This window comes from Acartia tonsa, chromosome 6, assembly GCF_053477335.1.
Source record: "Acartia tonsa isolate MP-2025a chromosome 6, ASM5347733v1, whole genome shotgun sequence".
In the NCBI taxonomy this organism is placed as follows: Eukaryota; Metazoa; Arthropoda; class Copepoda; order Calanoida; family Acartiidae; genus Acartia; species Acartia tonsa.
The window spans coordinates 4,961,916-4,984,822 of NC_137265.1; the positions used below are offsets into that span (position 1 = coordinate 4,961,916).

Below are 22,907 nucleotides of genomic sequence, written 5' to 3' on the forward strand. Positions count from 1 at the left end.
TATTAAAAAGATTACACTGAAAATATAACAAAGAATAAAATTATTTTGTTACCATCATTAGCGGCGATTATTACACCCCTTAGGGTTAGAACCCCCCGCATGTGATAGACATAGGAGAAAAGTTACTGTAAAAACACGACGAAAGTGACTATACCCTAATACCTAATATTCCAGTACAGCTTCCAAACCGATTAATATATATCTGTTAGATAAGAATCGGTTCACAGCAATACTGAAAATTTTTGTATAGCATCGTATCACAGACAATTTTCCACGAAAATTAAATTAAATAATATAATTAATATCAGCTTAGTAAGCCTGGGCCTCTCAAGACTAATTAAACTTGTTTTAACATCACAATTTTTTATTTTAATATACGCGTAAAACTGTCTATAATACGATGCGACAAATAATAATATTATAAATATAACCATCTCATTCATTCAAAATTAAGCGATTGCCTTTTTTAGAAATTTGTTTTTTTTTGCATATTTTTTTTTGCCTTAAATAGATTTTTGCTCTTCATAGCCACTAAAACTAACTTTTTTGGGGGGTGGGAGTTTCTATGGAGGTAGTCTTCTAAAAAAGCTCTACCAGTTGAATCCCTGAAAAGCGGAAAACTGATCGTTCCCTGGGTTTTCCAGGTTTCAGGCTTTAGTAAGACGTACTGACATACAGTTTTCTTCTTTGTGTTATAAACTGTCCCATGGTGATTTTAAAGTCGCAAAATCGTCCATAGCTTTATTAGCGGCTGGCATGCGGTTTGAATGCCTTTTTTGTACAAAGTAATTATGATTTCAGAATTATGCAAAGAACAAAAGTAGTTATTACAATTTCTTATTTATGACATTGTTGGCGATGATAATAAAAAATGATGAATATTTTTGTGATAACAGTTTTAGTCTCTGAAATGGGATCTTTAGTGTTCGCAAGGTAAGTCTTTTTTTGCGGGGTCGGGGCTTAATGATGCATATTTGACTATATTTGATATGTTTTTACCAATTAATGGATGTATTAAGACTTGTCTTAAAAGTATTTACGGTAGTTTAAGAATGACTGTTCTTTTGGCAGATGTTTATATTCTTTGACAAAAATATTTAGCTAATTTCTGCTAGTTGTAAAAAAAACAGCACCTACAGTTTGCACTCACAATTTCCAATGTCATTTATAGGTCAGTTCATTCATCCAGCAGGAGGGTTATATGTGTATCTTTATTATAGCAAGCTATAAGTTTCTCTTTATTAAGATCTTTTAAATTTTTTAAAGATATAATAATAAATCTATTTTATGTACAATGAAAATAATTTCTCTTGTTTTATTTATCTCCATATTTTCCTTAATTTTTATTAAAGCAGCGAAAATTGTTTTATTAGAGGAAATTTATAGAAAGTGTTAATTTTCGCAAATGCAGACCAAATTATTGCGAAACGAAAATTGTTTCACTTTTTAAATATTCTTTTAGAATAGCATTGTGGTAAGTTCTTTCAGTAATAAATAATAATCATTTGAGAATAATGGGAAGATGGGCTGCAATGTAGACAGAGAGCGGACAATGGGATGTTTATTGCACTAGTCCATAAAGTCTTATAATAAACTTTTCTTATTCGTTGGCATAACAACTTTGGGGACTTTTACTGAAATTTAATTGCTTGGTTTATTAAGTTGAGTGTTCAAACTAATTTTAATCTACAGAAGGGGTAATTTATTGTGTCATTTTTGGGAATGAACATCAATTTATCGGTTACTGTCTTATCCCTTTAGATCTCTAGTAATCACCAGTTTGGTTTGATGGTTTGTACCACTATTTCTCAATAAATCGCTTACTTTAATCCTTAGATTTTACATAGAAATCTTTTTTAAATTTTAATTTGTACATTGATTTAATTAAGAGCCCTTTAATCTTTGACCCCATTTAAAATATGTTATTACTAGCGGCTATGCAAATACAGGCCTATAGGGGCCCTTGTGGGAAGCCGAACCACCACTATCAATTTAGTTTTTTAAAGAATTTTATTTCTTGGTGGGGATTTCTTTTATGTGCAATTTCTCTTTAGAGAGGTAGAGGTAGTTATAGTTTTAAGCATTCCCTGGACATATGTAAAGCTTTACTATAAAGGAGAAACTTGTCGGATCCTTCACTAAAAATAGACATACAGAAAAACATCCTGTTATTTTTATATAAGGACTTTAAGAGTAATGATATAAAAATGTTTAGGTATCAAGAAAGATTCTTTTCTGGGCTAAAAGTAAGCGATGATAAACCATTTAGATGAAGCAGCTTAAAGTGCCTGATAAAAAATGACGTCATAAAATACAAATGACTATTGATAGACCAGTATCGATATTAATTTACCAATGGAAAAATATATACTGGTCTATCATTGGTCATTTGTATGATGTCATTTTTTATAGGCACTTTAAGCTGATTCCATTTAGATCTGACAATTTTGACGGTGGAACATATAATCCCCGGAACGCGTGGAAGCTAGCACACCAGAGAAGACGGGTTCTGCCAGGAAAAATGTCAAACATTATATTCTTTACAGTGAAGCTTTTTTATAATTTGTCTCCAAAAAATATACTATGTTAGAGTCTCTACTTACGTTAGTACGTAACGGATAGCTGTTATTGTTAATTTAGGCATGTTATAATTTTACAGTTATAGTTCGGTACAACTTTAAAAGCGTAGAACTCCATAAACGTTACCAGAGATAAAATTGAATGTATATATTTGTGTTTACATTTAAAATCATTTTTCTGTATTTTACGAAAATATCACATTAAGTCATTGATTTAACGGCCAATCATGCAAAACAAATTTGCTCTTTCTTTGAAGGTTGCTATAAATACTTTGAAACATATTTATAAAAACTTCAACTTTGAATGAATAATCTCGATTTATTAGCAAAACTACTCTATAAGTCTATCCGCATTTCAGTCTGTCAGGCATTCTGTAACGCTACTATTTTCCAGCTTCTATTTAGGATAAACAGCTTATTATTTGGTATACCATTTATCAAAGAGCGTACAGTTAATAATTTATAAGGTCTGTCAGTCTATATGTCATGCTACAAAAGACAAATATATTTTCTTTTTTGAAAAGTTTCGTGATTTTATTCCATTATCTTAGTCACGTATTATCTTTTTTTTTCCTTTTGCCCGTTCATTTGACGATTTGGGATTTATTGTACTTCGCTATTTATGGATATTGTCATTTAAAAACTTACGACAAAGTCCAAATTGTGTTAAAATTGTGTCAAAAATACTCCTTGTGACGTAATGAAATGATAGAGATGAGAGAAGAAGTGGGAAAGAAAACCTCTAAAAAGAGATTGATTTTTATTATGGATCATTTTTGACACAATTTTAACACAATTTGGGATTTGTCAAAACTTACTACTTTAATCTCATTTATATCCATGAGAACTCTGTGGTCAGCAATCAATTATCATCTACAAAAAATAGTTTTAGGATGTTATGAAATGTCGTCCTTGTAAGGGTTTTATTTAGAATTAGATCTGTTCTTTTAGAAATTGATAGATTAAAACAAATTAGTAATGTTTTGGATTTTAGACATAGATATAAAGAGTCACTTTGAATCTGTTGAAACTCATATTTGGGAGGTGAGCTACATATTTCTTTTTTTTTGGGAGGGGGGGAGGAATATATTGTCTTATTTTACTTAAGTAATAACAGCAGAATATGTGCAATATTTAGCAGGGAGGGAGGGGACATTGGGCTGTTTATTACACTAATCCCCAAAGTCTTATAATAGCGTTTTCTTATTTGTTAGCTTAACAACTTTGGGGACTTTAATAAGATTTGATTCGTTCGTTCATTTAGTTGAGTGTCCAAACGTTTCAACTGTTAATAATCTACTGAAGTGGTAAATTTGTGTATCATCATTGTCGATGTACATCAATTTATCGGCTATTGTCTTATCTCTTATTCAATTGAAAATTTGAACATAATCGTCCTTCAAATAAATAATTATTTTTTAGGATATTCAAAATTATCACAAATCAAAGACAAGTGAGGTAAATTAGTTTTCTCGTATTAATTCGAATCCAGTGGATAGAAACCGGTTCTCATCCATACGAAAAAAAATATGTCTAGCATTGTATTATATCCAGCTTTCTACGAATATAAAAATGTACAATCATAAGATTAAAACCAGTTTTTAGCCGGTGCCTTCGGCACCTCGGGGCTAAAAAACTGGTTTAATCTTATAATTTTACATTATATATCCGCGGAAAGCGGTTTATAATACGATGAAAGAAATAACTATTATTTTTTTAAAACGGATTATAATTTTTTTAAAATGATAAATCTACAATAATATTTCAAATATATTTTTGATGTTAACTCATATTAAACCAGAATTTCTTTGGCAACTTTTAAGATACATAGAAGCTGAAAGATTACCCTTGCAGTTGAGCTTCTACATAACTTCTAATTTTGTCTGTTCAGTTCATTAGTCTGATCATATAGGAAAAGTGATTTTCACAGCTGCTAAAATTAATAGGGTTATACAATTTCTCAATAAATAAGGTATTTTTCCATAACCATTTGTGTCCGAATACCTCTACTTTTATTTTATGTTTGACTTTTATCTATTATTAGCAAGACAATAGATCTATTACCCTAGAAGCCCAATCAAGCACAATGATCTGTCAAACTTTAAAATAAATTGCGAACAAATGAAGATTTTTGCAAATAGATAGTTACATGATTTATTCCCATAAAACGAGCGACGCAATATCCCAGAACTACCCTTTGATACTAAATTGTCTAACTTTAATATAATTTAGTCAAACTGTTCCTATACTGTGTTACCATAGGTCCAATTAAGGAATTGTCTATTTAGACTTTATTTTTATATCTAATAGGACAGACAAGGAATGCTGTATGATGGTGAACCTAACATGGATTATCAAAATTATATAGGTAAGGGAAATTTTACATTTTTACTAAAAGTTGTGACATCCAAATTGTCAGCATCTTAATGATTTCAAAAAGTATCGTTTTGATTTTCTTATGATATAACTAAAAAATAATATAATTTCTTATCAACTAAAATTAACTAATTTTAACGGGAATATCAACACAGCCAAGTAGCAGAAACAATATGCTAGCAGACGAAAAGGGTCGTTGAAAAAGGGGGGGAGGAAGTTATCTGTACATACATCTATACTATAAATCTGTTTTGTAAACACATACATACAGTGGCGTGCACAGGTTTTTGCCAAGGGGATATATTTCATAAATAGGTGAGAAAGGGGGACGGCAGGTCTTTCCAATTTCAATTTAAAGGGAGTTGTTGGCATTCCCCCTTTCGCACGCTTATGCAAACATTGATAACACATATATTTCAAACTTTACTAAGTCTCATTGAGGGCCATCAATTAGTTTTTGAAAATATTTACCCCTGTTTGAAATAATTGAAATTTTTTTTTCAAGAAGAAAGTTACTCCACACACGACGAAGAAGAAAATCTTATCAAGAAAAAGGTAACCGAAGCTACTCTACAAATTTAGTTTTTTGTTATTTTATAAAGTAGTAAGATTTTTGTTCGTTCTTTAAGATCTCGCTGCTAACTATTGAATCAATTGAGATCTTCAATAGAGTAGCTTCACATAGGTCCCAGAGAGTTTATTTTAAATCAGCAAAAACTTGGGATGGTAGAGATGTGATATTTTGCCCCTACCAATCCTTTTAAGTACAGAGCCATTGATACCAGGGGCACAGGCACATCCACTAGTTGGTCAAGTAGTGTAGTAATATTTTTTAATGACATGTGTAAAGCTTCCCTGGCAAGGAATGTTCTATTTGTATTGTATTTTTTTGTTATACTGTTAGTATAAGTTAGTAAATTTGGTTGAGTTGATAGTACAAACGAAAATAAATACTTGTTACAAAATTGCATATAAATACAGGATTCTGTTTCAGGACATATTTACATTTTTAAGACACACTTAATTATAGAGATGCTTCGCTTAAAATATTGTACTTGGTTGTCCTAGGAATCGTACCTAATTGCTACAAGAATCGGGAATAGTCCCTTTCGTGGCAACGCTCCTTAAGGGGCGATCCGTCGTATTTTTAAAACGGCTTTTAATACGTTAATTTAGGTTATGTTAGGTTATATCGGGTTAGGTGATTGCCCCACAGGGTTAGGCAATTGGCCCCGCAGGGTTAGAGCTCCCTTAAGGAGCGTTGTCACGCAAGGGACTATACCCCAAGAATCATTATCCAAAGTTTGAAATCGACAGGACAAACATGCCTATCTTAGCAAAAAGAGCTACGGACGTACGTACAGACCCCAATTATAGAAAAGCCTCGCTTCTTGACATGTGATAAATAGTATAAATAAATCAAACTATCTCAGCTGGAAATATCTAGGGAAATAATCGCCACTTTTTCCGTCTGCAATATTAAAAGACATATTTCAGGGCAGCAAAAAAGCTTTAGAAAATCAGAGATTTAAAGGATATAAAATTCGAAGATTTTAAATCCTTTACATTATCATTTTTACTATTTTATTTTTACGTTAGCTTGTTCGCTCAAAAAATTTGACTCGTCGTTTGTAAACTTGTGGTGTTCAAAGTTTCCAACCAATATTTTAAATCTACTGAAGGGGTAAGTTTGTTTATAGTCATTGGGTATGTATATTGTATAATGATTGATCGTTCTTTCACATATATTTTGAGATCTCTGATATTTAAAATAATTTAGAATCATCATTCGCCAGAGTACAGAGAGTCTCCAATATGGCCAGAAACATCAAGAAATAATATTTTCACTTTAACAAACTTTTAATGTCCAAACTTTTGAACCAATATTCTAGATCTATAGTAAAGGTAGTTTTAATTTATCCTCATTGGGGATGTATATCGATTTAGTGTTCTGTTACTTATTCTTCGAGATCTCTGATATGTTAAATAATTTAGAATCATCATTCGCCAGAGTACAGAGAGTCTCCATTATGGCCAGAAACATCAAGAAATAATATTTTCGCTTTATCAAAGGATTGTTTTTAACAAATAACAGACATAACACAATTTTATATTTATTAGGACTGCAAATCACAATTATATTTAAAAAGCCAAGAAAATTTAGATTTTATTAGTGTGACTTCTTTTTTTAAACAATAAAACAAAGCTGTATTAAAACAGCTAAACAGATGTATAACTACTGGCATTGGCCCTCTGGTTGTGCCAGATCTAAGCTTTCACTAAAAACTGTCAAGTCCTCAATCAGTTTTTCATTCGTAGAAAAACAATGCTTAATATATGAAATTTGTAGGGTATTTGCTTTAGCACATAAGTAATAATTAATACATAGTATACTTTAAAATTACACAAATGTTTTAAGTAATACATAGTTCTGCTAGGTCAGGGGTCACTGTGAAATATATCAGTTAGTTGTTAGTAGCATACCAGTATTATTCTTCTTTATTGTTGGGTTCAATTGTAAAAATAAAAAAAAATACAGAAGAGATTAAAATCTGATGATGGTTATTTTCCAGAGGAACCCTCCAGGATCCGTTCACAGAAATCCAGGTAACTGAATAAAAGTAAATGAATTCAGGAGATAGGGGTTACATAACTGTTTCCTGGGTGGGAACCCTGTTTCGACTTTCAATTAGATCTTTGGATATCAGTCAATAGCATTGGAAATATTAACACAGCCAAGACACTACAAAATAGCAGAAAGGAAACTGCTAGCAGACAAAAAAGGTCAAACATCAACTGAACCAGATAGTTGTATGGGTAATACATCTATTGGTAAAAGTTTAGTAAATCTAACATTAAAATTGAAATTTTTTCGTGATTTTCAGATTGAATATTTCAAGTTAACCCTTACAGATCGGGCCCCAATTCCAACCTTAATAGATCGGAGGGGGGGGGGGGGTCATATTGACCCCCCCTTTATCTCGGCTCCTGTTACAGTTAGAGACATAAATTTTTTTCTGGTGGTTCATGTGTATTTTTAGAGAAAATTACTTTTTCTAGTCATAGCGGTCAGACCGCTCCTTAGCCGCTTTTTAGCGGTCAGCCGCTAAATATTAAAACAGCTGTAGAGCGGCCAATTTTGCAGCTAGGATGACCAAATTTTAGGACGAACTTTTTTTTCATAACAAAAAAATTACTTTTTCTGATCATCGCCAAAAAACGGCAAATAACGGAAACCGCTATTTTCGGCGGTTACGGCGGTTGACGGCGCCAACTAATATTTTTATCTGTTTATTGTTGCTCAAGGATTTAACAAAAAAAAATAAGGGTCTCTAGCTGTAATAGAAGCCACGATATTCATGATATATGTCTGTAGTAAAAGCCGGACAAAAATCGGTCATAAAGTCGGTCAGGAAGCAGTCAAACGGTCATAACACCACTTTTCTCAGAAGGTCATTGATATCTAAGTATTCACCAACAAAATTTTAGGTTTCTACCTTATACACAAAAGTCATAATGTAGAAATTAAGACTTATTTAGAATTTTTCCAAAATTTGGTGCCACCTAACCGACTTTGACCGGACGCCACGACCGACACAGACCAGATATCCTTATAAGATCAACTCTTGCCGACGTATAATTACTAAACTTAAAAAGTCATGAAGTCACAACTCTCTATCTTACCTACAAAAAAAAATGACATTGAAAAAACTAAAGGGGTGGGGGGGTCAATATGTAGCGAAGCATACATTAATTATGGATATACTTACAGACATGGGGATTTAAAGAGCATTTGTGGAAATCAATAATAGGTTTTTGGAGGAAAAAAAAACTCAGAAACCTTTCTTACGTATTTTAGAATTTTTATATTAGACAATGACTGACAGTCAAAGTAAATTGATTGACAGTCAAACAGGCATATCTAGTGAATTATAGAGTAGCTTCGCTACTAAACATATTTTTTTCTTCTTTTTAGTTCTGGAATAGAAGAGGAACCTAAAGCATTGAAATATTCAGCTGTTGAGGGTGGACATGACTCTTTACCTTGGAGGTCTTCATTTAAACTAGCTCAATCAATTAATCATTGAATCAATGAATAGCCTATGATTTTAAAACCTGTTAAAATTTAACTGTGCATTTTTTTAGTCACTAGTGGCTGCACCCCTAGCATCTAGGCAAGCTGAATTCAAAGTGATAGGAAAAGCAGAAAAATAGACTAAAACTAACCCAAGACTTATCTAAAATAAATTTCCTAAAACCATCAAGGGACCTTTGTGAAGCTTCCATTGAATAGAAAAATCAATATTTATCAAAATCTGAGGCTAAAACCTTACTACTTTATTCAATACTAGCGGCTTTGCCCCTAGCCTCTAGGGGCTGTGCCCCTAGAGGTAATTTAAAAAAAGATGAGAAAAAAAATTTCTGTTGCTGCCAAATTATGTGAAGTATTTTCCCCAGAAAACATTATTTTTTTTTGGGGGGGGGATTTTCATTTTGGGGGGTTAGGAGTGTCCCACCCCCCAAGAAAACGGCTTTAAACCACCACGGGACCAATAGGTATATATATACCCTGAAGAGTAGAATTCGATCGATTCAGTGGTTATCGAGATCTTAAGGGACGGACAGACATCAATCTACTTTGTACTATTAATATTTAATTGTTTAAATGAACTTCCAACTTATAGAGATGAGGCAAAATTTCAGAAATCCTACTGGCATTCCTTCAATACTGATCTTCAGGAAAGAAACTGTAACAATAATATTATATATCAACTACCAGTACGCCCCTAGAGGCCCCCCGCATTATTTTTATTTTAGTTTTAAAACAAATTTGGGAGGGGGTTGGTATTTTTTTCTAGGGGCAATTTATGTTAGGAGGGTGGTGTTACCCTCCCCCAACATAATAAAGGAAAGCATCATTGGGGCTGTACAGTCTACATCAATTTATGGGTCATTGTCTTATCCCTTTAGATTACTGATTTTAAGGTGTAAGTCACTATCCTTGATGCTATACTTCCAATCTTAATTTTTTTTATCAATATTTACTTCAGCTGATATTTGTTGTTTTCCAAGTTTTTTCATCTTATGACAGTTTATTACTTAAAGGAAAACATGGAAGACAAAGATGAAACAAGAGATGACAAGGGTCATACACCTAGAATCATTGTTGGTGAAAAAAGAAATACAAATGCTAGGTATGAATTAAATGACTTTGATTTAGTCTTAATTTTTGCATACAACTGTCAGTGAAACTAATTTTTCTAACCTCACAAAAGATGTTAATTTTTCCCACCTAAATAAATTATGCTTAACTTTAGATTTGAATATGTTAAAAACAATTTTGGATCATGGAAAGAAAACGAATAACAAGTTTTCGTCGTATTTTCATAGTAGCTTTTCTCCTATTTCCTTTTCATGCAGGGCAATCATTTACATATACCTATCCTAAAATAACCTTTTAAAAGCTAATATAATGTGAAATGCGACGAAACCCGTTACGTTGTTTTCTTTTAATGATCTACATTTTTTTAAAAATCATAACCAAAATACAATTAACAACATACGTACAGGTTTGAAACTGCCCTTCCAACTCCAACTCCAGCTGATAACTCAGGAAACTGCAGATTTTATTGACACTGTAAAATTAAGAAGTAAATGCTTCGTTGCAAATCCAGCTTATAATATTTGTTTTGCAATATTGGCTGCACACATACGATCTATCATATTTTCCTAACATAATACTAATTGAATCAATAATTAAGAATTGCATATAATTACGATGTAGTAAATTATTGGATATTCGAATATATAGAGATACATACATCCCAATTTTTTGATGATAATTTTTTTATGTTTTAATTTCTTTAATTGACTGAAAGCACTGGGAAAAAAGCGTTTTTTTTAATGTATCCATTTGAATGTCAATATAATTGAATATAGATTTATGCACCTATTATTGCTACTTTTAATAAACAAAGAAATATCATTTCTAAATAAATTTATTGATAGATAAGTCTAAACACATCTAAATTATATAATTATAACTTAATGGAGATTTAGGAAAAGCCCCCAAAGTTTAAAGCCATCAAATGGTAGAACTTCCTTATAGATTTTTCGGACCAGTATCTGACACAGTGTAATTTTCCTTTTTTTCCTGGATAAAGTGTCCAAAGAACTTTCGGGATAATTTCATGTTTCCTCCATACTTGGTATGGTTGAGAACAGCTTTTAATACAGCGGATACTAATCAGACTCGAAACCATTCTGGAAAAGTTTTATAAATATTAATCTAACTTTCAATTACTAAATTATTTTAATATTTAGTATTTTTTTATCACAGTACACTGGTACACTTTCGATTCTAATATTAATATTACATCAATGAGGGAAGGAACATTGGACTGTAAATTTTACTGTCTCATTTTTGATTGGTTTGAACAAACTACCAGTGTCCAAACTTTTCAACCAACAAATTAATTTAAGGGGTTAATTTTGATTATCATCATTGTGTGTGTACATCAATTTATCGTTCATTGTCCTATTCCTTAAGATCATTTTTTCATTTATAAAAAATTTATAAGATACTATTAAAAATATAAAAAATATATGTACTTAAATTAAATGTAACTAATGTAAATTTGTATTTGATTATTATTTCAAGTACATTGAAAACTATTTATTTTATAAATATCTTGATTATTTTGTTTTCTATAACTCAATAATATTAGGAAGTAAATTATCGTCTCTGTACTTTTGATTTAAAATATCAGTGCTTTCCACTAAAATGCCTAACTAGCACTAAAACCCCTTCTTTTATAATTGAAATAAAAAAGAATAGTAGAGTGGGAGGTTTATCTTTATGCCTAACCCCTGCAGAGCCTTAACCTGTGGGGCTAACCAGAGTAACCAATACAAACTAACCTTGATTGAACCAAAGTAATAAACAAAAAAAGCTTGGACGCCCCTGTCCCTAGTTTCAGTTTATTCTAAAATAAATAAGAAGAATATTCAGCGTTCGACTAGGTACTTCAAGGGAAATTGCCCCTATCTACACCTAAAAAATCTGCTACAACATAGAATGGGTATTCAACACTATGGCAAGTGAAAATGAAAAGTGGCCAACAAAAAAGGAGAAAAATGAAGCGTCCAGGCCAAAATTTTCACACCAGGTAAGATTCTAATAATAAGAATGGATATATTATTACTTGGATCTCAAACCAGATTTTCATGCTCTCTAATAAAGTGAAACTTGCAGCGGACCAGAATAGTTATTTCTCGCATCGTATTATAAACGGCTTTCCGCGGATATAAGTATACAATTATAAGATAAGGACACTGGTTTTATAACATATGATTGTACATTTTTATATTCGTAGAAAACTAGATGTAATACGAGTTTTTTTTCGTATGGATGATAACCGGTTCTAATCCACTGGATATTGATCGGTTCCGAATGAATATGTGAATAACAATTCCTTCCTCCCACCCCCTTTTACCTACTGGATGAACGAACTGACCAACAAAAGAGTTCTATGTTAGCAAGCTAAATTGACCATAATTTTTCACATGTCATAATATCCACGTATATTGTATATCCATTCTTACAAGTAGCTATTCAAAAACTAGAATGTACGGAAGTCTATCACTGTAAGATTGTTAATTTTAAAGTGTCTACGTAGTCTTCTTCTTCCCACATATCTTCATATCTTAACATGAACAATATTGACTATAACAAAAGTACATGCATTAAAGTGTGAACTAACAAAAAAAGTTTATCATCTATCTTACATAGTAGCTGAGTAAGTTCCAGCAGTTAAAAGCAGTCGGGCTGTTATGTATGCAAGGACGTCCAAGCTTTTTTATTTGGTTAGGGGGGTAATCCGTATATCATACAGGCAAGGACATCTAAGCTTTTTTTGTGGGAAAAAAATTTGGGAGAATGAAATCACCCCTTTACCCAACCTTGGATGTTTCTGTATGTATGTCATACACTCAAATATCCCCCATAATGATATGATAATGTCAAAAAGAAAAATCAAAGGTCTAACTTTAATAGCACCAGAGTAATTCTCATTTCTCCCTTAGCGTTGCAAACTGACTGGCTGACGTACTGGCAATTACAGAGTAGCTTCGCTACTAATAAGTACATAGCAATTAATCCTTATGATAAAGTAACAGAATGTTGGTGCGTTTGTTAAGTGTTTGTATGTTTGTACCGAAGGATCTCGCTAACCGCTGAACCGATCGGGTTCTCCTTAACAGGGTAGATTCTCATATGTCCCGGGAAGGTTTATAACTATTTTGGGGGAGGGTACCACCACCCTCCCTAGAGAAATTAATTTTTTTTTAATTTCTCGATTTTAGAAAGAGAGTTCAACGAAAAATAAACGTCAAACGTAAAATAGCCATATTTTTAATATAAAAAAAGCATTTAAAGTGCTACTAGAGGCCTCTAGGCGCGTAGCCGCTAGTCCTTATACTAAAGTAACAGGATGTCTATGTGTTTGTACCGAAGGATCTTGCTAACCGCTGAACCGATCGGGTTCTCCTTAACAGGGTAGTTTCTCATAGGTCACGGGAAGGTTTATAACTATTTTGGGGGAGGGTACCACCACGAATAGAGACTCCTACGTAACATTGCAAAGTATCGTAGTAATTTGATAGAGACTCATTCGCAACATGGCAAGGTATCGAATTATTTTTTTTAAAACACCAATCATTAAAAGTGCCTCTTGGGGCGTATCCGCTAGTAAATTATAAATTAACAAAAAACTTTTAACACCAATCCTACATAGCAGCTGAGTAGTTCCTGTCTTACTTAGCTATCTTACAAGGACGGACAAACGTACAGACATTACTAAGTTATAGAGTAACTGCACGTCTCTAAAACTATTTGCAGTAAAATCTTAACTTATTTAAAGCACAATATGAAGAACCTTGACAATTACTATGAAAACTAGATTTAATTTAAGCCACGATAACCAATAGCTGTAACATTATCTGAGTAATATTTAGCCATTTGAAGAAAACAATATGGCAACATTTATAAGTAGCTAAGAACAAAAATCCTTAACCTAGTTGAATGTAATGTTAACTGGTCATTAAAATAACGAGAAAGAATTTTATAAAACCGGTTAAAACCAAAGATATGTGAAAATCAATGAAAAAATAAAAGCGTGTGAAAATCTGTTTCAAAAGGTCATATACTCAAATATGCCTTATTATTACAGTAAAGTTGACAAGAAGGCAGATGCTTGGTCCCCATTTCTCAAAAGCGTCGAAGACGGACAGACAGACAATTATAAAGTATCTTCGCTACTAATAATTACATAGCAATGAATAAAGATATATAATTAGGATATTTTTTCTTTGTATTATCATATTATGCAAAAATATTCTTTAAATATTTGCTAAATAAGTATGATTTAATATTCCAAATGTTTTGCAAATAAAAATGAATTATTTTTCAAAACATCTGCTAATTATCTCACATTTTTCATACTTTTCTGTGATAAGTATTTAAGTCAAAACATAACTTCTCAAAATTTACATTATAGCTGTCAGTTGTTATGTCTATCCTTTATAAAAGTAAGAGGATGTATGTTTGTGAAAAAGTACGGAGGATCTCGCCAACCACTGAACCGATATAGTTCTCCTTTACAGTGAACCTTCTCATGGGTCCAAGGAAGGTGTATAACAATTTTCGAGGAGGGTACAACCAGCCTCCCAATATAATCGCCCCTAAGAAAAAATGCCTCTCCCCCCAATTTTTTTTCTCTAAAATTTTAAGTGTGTGTCAATTTACACCCCCATACCTCACTGAAGTTTTCCTTTAGGTCTCTAGGGGCGTAGCCATTAGTAAGAAGTGCTTTTAATAATCTATTATTTTTTTCAATTTTGTTTATTAATTCCTAAGATAACAGGATCATGTAGTAAGCTTAACAATTACATTTAGACATGAATTTCAAATAGCAAGATAATATTAATACACTATTCTCTAAAAGGACAAAAGATGTCAGCATTTTGCACATAGCTACGCTAACATGGAAACCAAACGTCATTGTTGATTACATAAGTTTTATGCTAAATTTATTTAAAAGCATATGCAGCAAGTGTATAAGGTGAAAACTTGCTGAAATTAGTGGGTAATTATAACACTTTCTCACACACTATATTTTCACAACATATTGAATTGAAGCAAAAACTATTTTGACACTATCCTTTAAAGTGTAAATTGACCCCTCATATGCAACCCCCGCCTTATTACCTATAAGTTTGGCTTTGTAATATAAGAGGATTATTAATTCTGGAGATAACAAGACCTTTATAGTTGGTCCCAAGGTTCTAACATCCCAACTCTTGCAGACAACCAATCTTTTGATTGCACGGTCTTTCTCTGGACGTCCTAACTGAGGCATACCCCCCCCCCCCCCCTGAGGATATTAATGACTATACACGTATGACTATACAGTCACTACGCAAACTTAAATATAGCAGAAAAATATATACCAATAATTAACCTTAACAATGTATCCTATATTCAAGACTAGAGGCAATGCCCCTATCTTTTAGGAGAATGGTGGAAACCCTTTTTATCCCCCCCCCCACCCCCGCCAAATAAATAGTTACTAGCTTTCCCAGGAAATATGAGAAGCTACTTTGTACAGGAGAACCATAACGGCTCAGCGGTTTTAGAGATCCTTCGGTACTGACAGACACACACACAGACATCCTGTTACTTTTAAATATTGTCAGGAGGGTTGAGATGGAGTCATTTTTATTACAATGTGAATTTAGCTACTATAATTTTAATGACTAGCGCCCGCAGCACTTTTATAGTATTCACATTATCAACTACTTAACTTTTTGTTTCAATTAAACAAGATTATTTATTGTTCTTGCGAATCTTACACTTTTTGTTCGTCAAAATAATATTCAATTAGTGTATATTTTAAATTCATTGGATAGTTTTAATACAAATTAAATAATAGTTATTGAAATCGTTACAAGTAAAGTCCCAAAATCATAAATTCTCATAGTTATTCGATCATAAGAAAAACAAGAATTACAACATCCATTAATAGCGAAACACAACAAATTATGATTCAATGGATAAAGCGAAATTGAAATAAGGCTCTTTTTCTATAGGCGGTTGGGGCAATTTAATGCTGTTATCATATCAACAAGTAAAATATCATTATATCGACGTAAATATTAAGTGCTATGTCAATATATATGTCAGGTGGCACGTGCTCAGGAATTTTTCAGAGGGCTTGAGTCCTGTCATGAGGATTTGGCATAAGCTAACCCTCTCCCACCCCCCATATAAACCAACCTGCCCACCCCTGGACGTTAATTTCTGTAAATTTTTTATGTTAGGATGAGAAAGACTGGCAAGATGAGAAGTACTACAAGTATGATAACGACCCTTTGTACAGGTATAAATAAATAAACCTTTGTTTTTATTATATCACAAAACACGGATGAGTACGTTCAATAGTAGCAAAACTCTTTGAAATAATGAGCGCAAAAAATAGAGAAAGATATTTTGAGTAGAATGCCTCGGCATAAAAACAGGCGCAACTTATTGCCATGCACAGTTAGGACTTTTCAGATAAAGGTCGTGCTTTTAATGATGATTGGTTATAAGAATAGCTATTTGTTATGTCCATATTTGTAAATAAACCTATATAAAACTGTTGTAAAACTCGTTAAAATCTAAACTAAGTACTGTACAAAATCGGATTATGAATTAACCTGAGAGAGAGATGGGACAATGGGCTTTTTATTACGCTAATCACCAAAGTTTTATGATAACGTTATCTTATTCGTTGGTTTAACATTTTTGGGGACTTCCGTGAATTTTGATTGATTTGGGGATGTAAATCAATTATCCCTTTCGATCCCTATGAATTAACCCTACATAATTATTTAGAGGGAAGAAGAAAGAAAAATCAGATGAAATAACAGAAAGAAGTAAACCTATTTGGAGAGATAATACCCATGATTATAAGAGACACTTAGGTAACTTACATGAAATTAACAGAATGTCTGTCTGTCTGACTGTATGTGTTTGTGTATCTGAACATCTTTCTAGTCGTTTGGCACTATTATTTACTGTAGTTTGTTATACTAGGTCCCTGGAAGGTTTTTAGTTTAGTAGAATCTCTATAAGGATAATCGTCCCTTACTGACTGACTAACTTTCTATCTCCTTCAGTAGAAAAGTTGTTTACTATTAGAGTTAGAGATCTAAAGAGATAAGACAATAGCCGATACATTGATGTACATCCCCAATGATGGTACATAAAAGAATACCCCAATTGTAGATTACAATTAGTGCTTGGAACGCTAGAACACTCAACTTAATGAACCAACCAATCAATATTCAGTAATCTAATGGCCGACCCAATAGTGGTATACAAAACTACCCCTTACAATAGCAATTGAAACGTTTTGACACTCAACCTAATGAACAGAACATTCAAAATTTTACAAAATTCCCAAAAATGTTTAGCCAAGAAAACAGTATTACAAAATTTTGGGGACTAGTGTAATAATCAGCCCAATGTTCTCTCCCTCCCTGCATTTCATACAAAGTAAGATCAATCATTTGTTAGTTTGTCCATTTAACTTTTTCTTGTTCTATATATCTAATACGAGGAAAGAAGCATATAAAGGGATCTAAAGGGATAAGACAATGGCCGATAAATTGATGTACATCTCAAATGATGGTACATAAAAGAATACCCCATTTGTAGATTACAATTAGCGCTAGAAACGTTAGAACACTCAACTTAATGGACCAACCAATCAAAATTCAATAAAAGTCTAAAGTTTGTCCATTTAACTTTTTCTTGTTCTAGTACGAGGAAAGAAGCATCCCTATGAAACGAAACTAAGGCCTCCAAATCAATTCTTCAATGAGTTTGAAACAGAGAGATCAAAAGATGAAAATGTTAATACAGACAATAAAGATCTTACAACTACAGAATCAATACAGGTATAGTTATTTATTGCATTGTATTAAGGACAGCTTTACGCAAATATTAAAATAATATTATATAAGATTAAAACCAGTTTTGTGAGCCTCGAGGAACCGAAGGCCCTGGTGAACAAAACTGGAATTTATTTATCATTTTTATTTTAATATTTATGGAAAACTTTAAACTTATGTTTTCATGTACTTTATACTAGGGTTAGTTATATAGTTTCAATATCCGGTATCCGGCCACACCGGATATCCGGCCCAACCCTCCTTATACAGCACTAGCGGCTTCGCCCCTGGCCTCTAGGGGCTTTGCTCCTCTAATAAAAATGCAAAATTATACATTAGGTTTATGGTTTTGTTCAATGAGTGCTCTTAATGTGGATTTTTTTGTTTTTTTTGGGCGGTTTGGGGTGTCCCATCCCCCAAGAAAAAAGCTTAAAACCAACATAGGATCATAGATATATTCCCTGAAGATTAGAATCCAATCGGTTCAGTGGTTACCGAGATCTTAAGGGACGGACGGAAAGTCAGACAGACTGTCGGACAGACAGATAGACATCAAGCTACTTTGTATTATAGATTACCGTACTTGAGGACAGACAGCCGGGCAAAGTAAGTTACAAAGTAGCGTTGCTGTAAATACTTTTTAAAGCATTTTATGTTGTGATGTAAACTCCCTAGAAACTGAATTATATTTTTTCTTTAGGTAATTACAGAGAGAAGAAAAGTACATAGGAGAAGAAAACCTGATTTACCTACAAACTATGTTACAAGGAATAAATTCAATATTTTAAGCATCTAATATAATTAGTGCTATCACATCTGAACAAATGGAGGGGAAGGGGACCTGACCTGACCTTATTTTTTTATTTTTGTAGTCTTTTTTCTATACTAACACTATGTCCCGTTCAATTAACTTTGTAAGATTTTTATTGCGGGTATAAATATGGATAATTATCCCTTCAGGAAAATATTAGCCTAAAATGAATATTGCGAACTTAGGTTTTTCTCACAAATAAATAGAATTTTTATTTCAACAAAATATTCAAAATATTTGATTTAAAAAGTATATTAGAAACCCAAACAATCAGCTGGTTGTTTACAAACAAGAACGACCACAACTCCAAGGAGCGAAAGTGCAAACCTATTATAATGATGGAAATAATTCACCTGGATCAGGAGTGAATCAAGTTGTTCAGTATGTTTCAACTGGCCCTCACAGGCAGGGTTTATTTTATTAGATTATGTGCCCCTAGAGGCCTCTAGTGTAACATTAAAAGAAAGTATTTTTTGTAGGTGATTTTATTCAAGGATTTCTCTTCCCACCCATAAAATAGTTATAAACCTTACCTATACCTATGAATAGTTTCACTGTAAAGGGGAACCGTATCGGTTCAGCGCTTTGCAAGATTCTTAGGAACATACAGATAGACAGACTGACATCCTGTTACTTTTACATCCGGTTGTTTACAAGAAGACCTGAATGAACTTTGATTTAAAGGAAAACTTTAAAAAAGTCTTTATTTTATAGCAGAATTTTAAAGACAAAATAGGCTAATGCTAATGTAGAAGCTTATCATAACTACCATAATTAAAGACTATAAATAAAACCTATTATTAGAAACAGAAAGGCCATGGGCGCTAGTGATAGACAGCTGGTGCAAGTCAGGTAAAAATTATGAATGAAAGTTTCTAAATGGCAGGTATTAATAACATCTATAAAAGCGAAACTCTAAAACGGTAGGGAAAACGAACATTTATAAATATTCTAAGCTTATAACATTTTACATTGTTGTAATAGGAATTAATATTCAAAATCAAATGAAGAGGATGAATTATTTCATACAAAAATTTATTTTCAGAAAAGTAAAAAATCAGCATGTTTTAAATAGACGTACGGACTTTTTGGTAACGATTATAGATTTGTTACGCTTCCTGACTTGAATATCTAATTGTCACAGGAATCAACAAAGTTGGAAATCTATAGGACAATTTTAACATGTTTAAATTAAAGAGAAGAGCTAACTGTACCAGACGGACGGACATTTTGATTCACCAATTGTAGGCCAGTAGGGCGTCATTTCTTATAGGCACTATAAAAAGCCTCTCTGTTTTGTCTAGGCCCACAGGATTGACGCGTAGCAACAGTGATGTCAACGCAAGTGCCGTTGCGCTACTCAGCTTCTTACTCCTACTAAATATGATGCAGGTTACAATTAGTATTTCCAGTATGGCTTCGAAAACGATTAATATCCGCTAGTTTAGAACCGGTTCTAATTTATACTGAAAAATCATGTATCGTATCGTAATACAACAAGATTTCTACGAATATACAAATGAACAATAATATTATTAAAAGCAGTTTTGTAAGCTCGGGACTAAAAAAACTGGTTTTAATCTCATAATTGTACATTTTTATGTTCGCGGAAAGCTGTTTATAATACGATGCGATAAATAACTAATAACTATTTATTTTGAGTATAATAAAGTAACAGGATCTCTTTGTGTCTGTCTGTGTGTGTGTATCGAAGGATCTCGCTAACCACTCAACCAATATGCCTGCCACCCTCCCTCCCCCAGAAGTTACCCTAGAAGCTCCTAGAGGTGTAGCCGATAGTCTAAATAAAATAAGAGAAAACAATAATTTAATCCCTTTTTCTCTTCCTAAGCCATTTTCACTTTGCATTTAAATATCCGCTGAAAGCTGTCCATAATACAATGCAATATTTTTAATTATTTTTTTGTAGGATGTTATGGAACGAATAACGGGCAGAAAATGAGTTTTCTCGTATTCATTCGAATCCGGTGAATAGGAACCGGTTCTCATCCATACGAAAAAACTATGTCTAGCGTCGAATTATATCAAGCTTTCTACGAATATAAAAATGTACAATCATAAGATTAAAACCGCTGAAAGCTGTTTATAATACGATGCGAGAAATAACTATTAAAATTATATTAAAAATTAAGCTTAACATACTGTAATCAAATCAATTATACTTTTTAAATACTTATATTTAAAGTAGTGGTACAAAAAAACTAAAAAATCAGCAATGTGACGTCATAAAAATGAGGAAGATTTAGATGAGAGGAGAAGTGGGAAAGAAAACCCTCTAAAAAAGAGATGGAAAATCCCTCATTTTTATGACGTCACATGGCTGAATTTTTAAACACTTTGTCCCCCTACTTTTCAATACTTATTTTGAATGTATTGTGAATCTCGATATTTTTTTTTTATACTTTTTGGAGTTTTGAAGCAAAATGTTTTATAATAAGCTATTACCTACTGTTTTGATTCTTAGCTTTCTTGTCAAAATTTTAAAAAGAAAAATAATATAAATATTGAAAATATTTTTTGCTCTTTGAATATTAAAGGGGTAGTTTCACGAAATGCATTTGAACTTAATTTAGTGAACCGCATATTTTTTCTTAGGTAATGGGGTAAACTACATTTAAATAGCATATATTTGAAATGAATTCAATTTTCTACCACGTAATTTTTAAAATATCAAGACCTGAAAATTGTCTTATTGTGATATATGCAATTTAAAAAGACGATTTTCAAGTCTTGATATTTTAAAAACTACGTGGTAGAAAATTAAAATTTTTTCAAATATATGCCATATAAATGTAGTTTAACCATTTAACCAGGATAAAATATGCGGTTCACTAAATTAAGTTCAAATGCATTTCGTGAAACTACCCCTTTAATATTTACTAAATCTATTTTACGTCAAATGCTTTGGTAAATTCTAATCTACAAAATTACCATTTTTATAAACCACCATTTATGTCAAATACTTTGATAGAGACAAATCTACAAAATTATCATTTTCTTACCAACTTATTTTTTTATATTTAAGTTTATAATTATTATTTTTCATGTAAGTAACTTTAATATTTATAAATTTATTATTTAAAAAAAAACGAACACAGTAATAGTGTCTGACTGATTATGACGTAACAAAAAAAAATTAGCCAATGAGAGACCAATGGTTAAATTTATAGTGGCCTCTCATTGGCTATTTTTTTTTGTTACGTCATAATCAGTCAGACACTATTACTATGTTCAAAAAAACTTATGTCTTCCCAATAATTGTAATATTGTACTTTAACTCAATTAATAAAATAAATTATATTATAATTCTTTATTGTTGAAAAGAAATTCAAGAATTTTACTGTATCTAACAAGAGAGGGCTGGGGTAAAGTTTTAAAATAACGTTTTCTTATTCGTTTGCCTAACAACTTTGTTGACTTTTATTGATTTTTTATTGGTTTGTTTATTAAGTTGAGTGTCCAAACGTTTCAACCACAAATTGTAAACTACAGAAGGGGTAATTTTGTATATTGGTGTTGGTTGGGATGTTCATCAATTTATTTGCCATTGTCTTATCCCTGTAGATCCCTGGTATCTAACCATAACACTATGAACTTCATGTGGTTTCCCTTAAAAGTGCCTAGTGGAGCACATGAGTTCCCACTAATGTTAAAATCAAATGAAAATCAAAGGGGTGGATAGTTTTTTGTTTGTTTGTTTATTACTTTTGGTCAGATTTGGTTAGGTAGTCTCTTAAGGATAAGGAGCACTGCAGGTATAAAACTCGCAGGTTTAGGATTTTTCAATTTATTAAAAAAAAGAGAGATTGAAAGGGGGTGTTTTTAGTGCTCGAAAGAAACTTTAAGAGAAAGCATGGAGCATTGCTAAGCCCAAATCAAATAATATGTAAACATTAAATATTATAATGGTGAAATACGATTATTATTCTCGGCACCTCTGACAAAATTTTTGTATACATGTTATGAATGAAAATATTTCTATGATTGAGTTAGAGAGAGAGAGAGAGAGAGAGAGAGAGAGAGAGAGAGAAAGGGAGAGAGAGAGAGAGAGAGAGAGAGAGAGAGAGAGAGAGAGAGAGAGAGAGAGAGAGAGAGAAAAGGAAATGTAGAGTGAGAGGGAAAAT

General features: G+C 32.2%; 1 protein-coding gene and 1 long non-coding RNA gene across 2 annotated transcripts; both read left to right on the forward strand.

Moving 5' to 3' along the window:
* The first annotated feature begins 798 nt into the window (after positions 1–798).
* On the forward strand, positions 799–18,747 carry LOC145323232 (uncharacterized). The gene is made up of 17 exons (XM_080165676.1): positions 799–933; positions 2,437–2,514; positions 3,572–3,623; positions 4,002–4,037; positions 4,890–4,947; positions 5,461–5,510; positions 6,951–7,026; positions 7,493–7,562; positions 8,932–9,006; positions 9,641–9,693; positions 10,060–10,150; positions 10,526–10,567; positions 12,031–12,124; positions 16,335–16,393; positions 16,891–16,979; positions 17,821–17,957; positions 18,652–18,747. The coding sequence occupies exons 1-17, from the start codon at positions 872–874 to the stop codon at positions 18,745–18,747; spliced, it is 1,218 nt and encodes a 405-aa protein (XP_080021802.1). The 5' UTR covers positions 799–871.
* Positions 18,748–19,564: 817 nt separating this feature from the next.
* On the forward strand, positions 19,565–21,471 carry LOC145323233 (uncharacterized). The gene is made up of 3 exons (XR_013880888.1): positions 19,565–19,614; positions 20,067–20,154; positions 20,693–21,471. It is a non-coding gene; the product is annotated as an uncharacterized LOC145323233 (long non-coding RNA).
* The last annotated feature ends 1,436 nt before the right edge of the window (positions 21,472–22,907 follow it).